At 45.3% G+C, this 6,000-nt stretch overlaps 1 protein-coding gene across 2 annotated transcripts in view; it reads left to right on the top strand.

The window, feature by feature from the left end:
• Nucleotides 1-6,000, top strand: part of IGF2BP3 (insulin-like growth factor 2 mRNA binding protein 3) — a 105,340-nt gene that overhangs the window by 75,161 nt on the left and 24,179 nt on the right. The window contains exon 6 of one of the 2 annotated variants that reach the window (XM_005872278.2): nt 3,159-3,440. The exons of the other annotated variant lie outside the window; for it this stretch is intronic. Coding sequence (XP_005872340.1) covers nt 3,159-3,440 — 282 coding nt within the window. The remainder of the gene's footprint in view (nt 1-3,158; nt 3,441-6,000) is intronic. 2 annotated transcript variants of the gene reach the window in all.

Below are 6,000 nucleotides of genomic sequence, written 5' to 3' on the forward strand. Positions count from 1 at the left end.
CCTCCCTGGGAATGACATCAGTGTCCGCCTGTCTCACTCCAGAAAGAAATAGGTACTTTCTGTAACATTACTGACTGAATTCCACGGTCAGAACTTCCTTCTGAAGTCAGCTATACTGTTTGTAGTAGGAAAGGCGTGTGCTGAGCCCGTTGCTCTGAGTGCCTGTAGGTACAGTGGACGCCCTCACTGGGCCCATGTTTCTGGGGTTTCTGAAAGAACCCTCAGTGATGAGCTTCTCCTGGCCTTGAAAAAGGTTTAAAGTTGTTTAGAAGGAAAATCTAATTGGTTGAGACTTCTGCAGCTCCAACTTTCTATAAAAAGTATACATCATAAATATCAATACAATTTCTCAGCGGTTGTCCTCCTTCAGAAATAACCAAACTAGCCCTAGCTGGTGTGGCTCAATGGATAGAGCGTCGGCTTGTGGGCTGAAGGGTCCCGGGTTTGATTCCGGTCAAGGACACGTACCTTGGTTGCAGGCTGGATCCCTGGACCTGGTCCGGGTGCGTGCGGGAGGCAACCAGTCGATGTATTTCTCTCACATAGATGTTCCTTTCTCTCTGTCCCTTCCCCTCCCTTCCTCTCTCTCTCTCTCTAAAAATCAATGGAAAAATAGCCTCGAATGAGACAGATTAACAACAATAAGAAAACCAAATTAATGCCCTTAATTTACATTTCCCTTAAGGAAAAAGGGGAGAGGGAGAAAGCAAGGATTAATAGGTTAACTTATGGTTCTGTTATCAGGACGTTGGTAAAATAATTTGTGCCACGTGCCTCCTATCACTGTATAAGCTTATGGAAAGAATGCCCTCTGACATAGACATCACATGGAAACATCCCAAGGTAAATATGAGAAAAAAGCAAAACACAAATTATGTACATCATGATCCCAGTTATGTCAGATACTGAACATATGTTTGATATAAACAGGGAAAGAAGCGGTCTGTTTGCAGAAGTTATGGTGGTCAGCAGTGATTCCGGGAAGGGTCTTGGCGGGTTGGTGCTGGTGGCAGAAATATCCTGCTCCTTTCTTTGTGTTTCTGTGTGACTTGGACCGATTGTGACGAATTCATCCTCGGTTCTGTGGGGCAGTGAGGAGAGCGGGTTGACGTGGGAGAAGAGGGCGCGAGGCTGGGTCCCCAGGACACCAGTGCGCCGCGCTCTGTCTGGCTGTCCAGGCCTGAGTTCTGGCTCCGTGCTTTTGGTGCCCCTTCTGGTGGTGGGGCCATCTCTTTGCCACCCTCCTGTTCCATCTAAGTCAAAATAGAAAGATCTCCACATAAGGAAAGCAATATGGGAACCAGAAATCACCACTGAGCAACTAGGGAGAGACCATTTCATGCCTGTCTTTCTTTGCCTTCCGGGGCTGAACTCAAAGCCCATTGGGACAGAATCTGAGTAACCTTAGGAAAGCGTGGGACCTTTGTTTGTTTTTAATTTTGTTGTGTACTTGGGAGTGCGTATTATTAAAAGTGTGTTTGTGTTGCTTTTGGTGTCTTGGTGATATCTTCTCTGTCCGTTTTTTATTGCGTTCTCCACTTTTAAAATACTTAAGTGAGGTAAAAAACAACAACATGAGTAAAGCTTATAAACCTGGTAAATAAAAGAGGCCAGACATGAGAGCACATAACATATGTACTAATATATACTTATTTACCTAGACTTTTAAAACAGAATCAGTCTATGGTCTTCGAAGTCTAGGGAGGTACTGGTGGGCTTTGGTGCGCTGGTGTGTCCTTGCTCTGGATTTGGGTTGCAGGCTGACCTTCTGAAAACTCATTGAGATGGACTCTTAAGATTTGGTACTTTTCCATAGTAACATTCAAAATGAAAAAAAAACAACGCAGTAAGGCTCCTCTCACAGTAGAGAAGTGGACGGATGGGCAGATAGATAAGGTAGAAAATAGCTTCGTTTGGCCCATCATCACCCTGCCTCTCTGCCCCAGGCCAGACCATGAACTCCAGAAGGTCAGGGCTGCTGTTTGCTCAGGGATGGCGCATAGTAGGGGCTGGCACATGGTAGGTGCTGAGAATGTGTTGAGTGAAATCCTGAGTATCAAATCCTACCCATCTCCTGTGAGAGTTTGAGAGAGATCTGTCCTTTGTAGCTTACGCTGTCTAATGTTTGTATTTTATAAGAAGATGAAGCGAGGGAGGTGCATATTTCCAACATCTCCTCCCTTCTGACTTGGAAAGACTAGCCTGGGCGAGATCTGCCCACTCCCTTCCCTGGCTCCTCCGCTGTTACTGACCTCTTGGGTTAATGGCTTAATGAAGAGTTTCAATTGCAGCATTATTTATAGTAGCTGAGATATGGAAGCAACTTAGTGTCCATCAATGGATGAGTGATAAAGAAAGCCTGGTGTGTATATATACACAATGGAATAGCATTCAGCCATGAAAAGGAATGAAATCCTGGCAATGCAGTAACGTGGATGGGCCTTGAGGATGTTATGTTAAGTGAGATAAGTCAGGAAGAGGTCAGACAGAAAAAGATAAGCACAATATGGTCTCACATGTAGAGTCTAAAAAAAAGCCAGTCACACACACACCCAAACAAACACAAGTTCATAGATTAGATTGGTGGATATCTGAGATAAGCAGTGGGTAAATGGGTGAGGGAGCAAAGGTACTCCTTCCAGTTATAAAACAAGTAGATCATGAGGGTGTGATGCACAGCCTGTTAACTGGAGTTAATACAACTGTATTGCATATTTGAAAGTTCCTGAGAGAGATCTTAAAATTCTCATCACAAGAAAAAAACATTCTGTAACTATGTGCGACGACAGATGTTATCCAGACAGATGTGATCATTCACATTATATGCAACTATCGAGTCCTTATGTGTACACCTGACACTGATGTAATGTATGTGAATTTTGACAAATTTTTTCTATTTTTCATTAGATGACAAATATGTTCCCTTTGGAAACTTGTCAGGTTTTTTCCCCCGTGTGTGTGTGTGTGTGTGTGTGTGTGTGGTGGGGTGTTAGGGTGTTAGGGTGTTAAGTTGCTCTGGGTTACCTGTTCTGTGGCTTTTTATTCAGAAGATTTTGAGCCAATGATCCTGAGTGGAGGAGATATAGGTATTGCTTTGCTGAAGGGTTTATTATGAAGTTCGATTTCTCTTCCCACCCTTGCTCCTTGTCAACTTTCAGAGCGTTAGACAAACTGAATGGATTCCAGCTGGAGAACTTCACGTTGAAAGTGGCCTACATCCCAGACGAGATGGCCTCCCAGCAGAACGCTTCGCAGCAGCCCCGAGGCCGCCGCGGGTTTGGGCAGAGGGGCTCATCAAGACAGGGCTCTCCAGGATCGGTGTCCAAGCAGAAACCCTGTGACCTGCCTCTACGCCTGCTAGTCCCCACCCAGTTCGTTGGAGCCATTATAGGAAAAGAAGGTGCCACCATTCGGAACATCACCAAACAGACTCAATCTAAGTGAGTATTCCGAGTGTGTGGTGGGCGGTAATGTTTCCCCCGAATCTTAGTAACAGCGTGTTGTATGGTACTTGGTCTTGTGAACGTGGTCATGATCCCTTCCAGCACTTGGGAATCTGGCAAAACCTTGCGACTTTGATATCTTAGTGTTTATTTTATACAAATACGGGACTAAATATCAGTCTCAAAGGGAACCTCAAATTTTCACATGTTAATGGAAAGCAAATGATACCTAATCCACTTGCGATGTGAAAGATCCTGGCAAACAGAAGGGCAGCTTCTAGGTTATTCTCTGCTCCCCAACCCCCGGCGATACCTACCTTTTTGTTTTTGGAAGTAATTTTCTGGGTCCAGGATAGAGGTAGTTTTTCAGTCTTGCTTTACTTGAGTAAAGAATCATCCAGCCTATGGTCCGAATTTATCCCATGAGTATGCCCTGTAGCTGGGATGGCTCGTTCTTCAGCATCTTGGTTGGGAGTTTTAACTTGCAGATTTGAAGGGACTTGGTGATTCTTGGCCAAACCCTGGAGGTAACTTTTCAGGAGCAGCAAGCAGAGCTGTGTGTGATGATCTACCACTGTGCCGAGCAGGTTGCCTGATATGTGAAAGGTTCTCGTATTTGGCAGATGAGTGAAATGTTACTCCCCTGCATCGTCTATTAGTTGCTCTGCTTTATTGACCAACCTGTGATACTGTATGTGGCTATTTTGACCCTGAGGAGCTGGGAGATGGGCCTGTCCCCACCCTGGTTCTGGGCAGTGCTTCCGGGCACATCCTGGGGTGCTGCTGCCCTGTTTCCCGAAGAGCCAAGTGTACGAGGGAGAAGCGGCTGCACACAGACCTCGCTGGGGTCAGTCGCTCTGTGCCAAGCGCCCGGGGAATGGCCTGGGGCCAGGTACGAGATGGCTGCGGATTATTTTGTTTTTTAAATTTAGTAAGGACATTGATTCCATTTCATGTGGTCCAAGGAATTCAGGAGAGCCTTTTCCTGGAAGTGCAACTGCGGTGCTGAGTTGGCTCCAGCGGGCTTCAGAGGACATCCATATTCATTGTAGGCACCGTGCCTGCATTGAGCTAACTGCTGCTTGTTCCTGCAGAACCACAGAGAACTGGGTTTTGTGATGGTGGGGGACCCACTCCACCTGCAGAGTGATGGCTGATCCTGCTGTCCCTGCTTTGAAGCAGGAGGCTTATGGTGTTGGGTACCTTTGTGCAGAATCAACGGCCTTGACCTCATCATGTATGAGATGGGAAGACAGTGGTACCATAGCCTAGATCAGTATTTTGTTTGTTTGTTTTTAAATCCTAACCTGAGGATACGTTACATTGAATTTTTTAGAGAGAGTGAGAGAGACACATCGATTGGTTGCCTCCCACACTTGCCCCAACCAGGGATGGGGATCAAGCCTGCAACCGAGGTTTAAGCCTTGATGGGAATTGAACCCAGGATCCTTCAGTCCATGCGTCGACGCTCTGTCCACTGAGCTAAACCGGCCAGGGCCTAGATCAGTTTTAATGTTCAGTTTGCCTGGTTTTAATCTTAAAATGGAAGGGCTTCTTGCTTCCCTTGATTCAGCATTACCTGCAAAAACTCATTATGAAATGGTTTTCCGTCCTCTTCTCATGGCAGATTAGAAGGGTTCCTTTTAATGCTATTCATTTCCTTGTCGGAGGAAAGAGCTTCTTTAAACTGAGCTGTTTTATTTAAGGCAGGAAGGTGGCGGATGGAGAGGGAAGGGAAGCAGTTTTTGTTACATCCAGTGGATTCAATTAATTCTTGCCATTGAAACTAGTTGTTACCGGGTCCTCTGCTTCTGGCACGGCCGCAGAGGGTTACCTTCCCTCTGAGGATCAGAGTCTAGTGACCCCAAGCACAGTGAGCGGGCAGACGTGCCCTGGAAGGAGGGAGTCTGCCGTGTCCCCTCCTAGAAGATAAGCAATGCTGGGGGTGACTGGGGATTTCTGAAATAGTGGTTGGAAAAATGGTGCCTGAGATGGAGACTGCTGTCTAAGGCGCTGTTTTAATTAGTTATTTCGAGTTAGCACTTACTTGTTTCATTTCTGCATTGCCTTTATTTTTAGCAATAGGTTTTGCTTCTGAAATATGTCTTCAGTTTTCAGCCAACATTTAGGAAAATGAAATCCAAACCTCGATTTTACTGGCAAGGTGAAGTGGCCGTTCTCACGACGGGAGATTGCACAGCTCTTTGTCGTCTAGTGTCTGAGGGGCCAGAAGGACTCACGAAGGTCTCATTTTCACTGAACCCCGTTTTTTGGATGGTTGATTTTCTTTCTTGTATCTTTTCAACAACAGCAGACTTATTTTTGTATTTAATTCAAAATGAACACGTATGCAAATGAGAAAAAAACAAAAAGGGTGACCCTTCATGTCACCCCCTATGGTAGCCATTGTTAAGTTGGGGTTGTATCTTTATAGGATTTGTTCCTGGTATCTACTAACAAGTTTAGCTTTTTTTATTTTTTTATTAAATCTTTATTGTTCAGATTATTACATTTGTTCCTCTTTTTCCCCCCATAACTCCCCTCCTCCCAGTTCCCA

This window comes from Myotis brandtii, unplaced genomic scaffold (assembly GCF_000412655.1).
Source record: "Myotis brandtii unplaced genomic scaffold, ASM41265v1 scaffold374, whole genome shotgun sequence".
Lineage (NCBI taxonomy): Eukaryota > Metazoa > Chordata > Mammalia > Chiroptera > Vespertilionidae > Myotis > Myotis brandtii.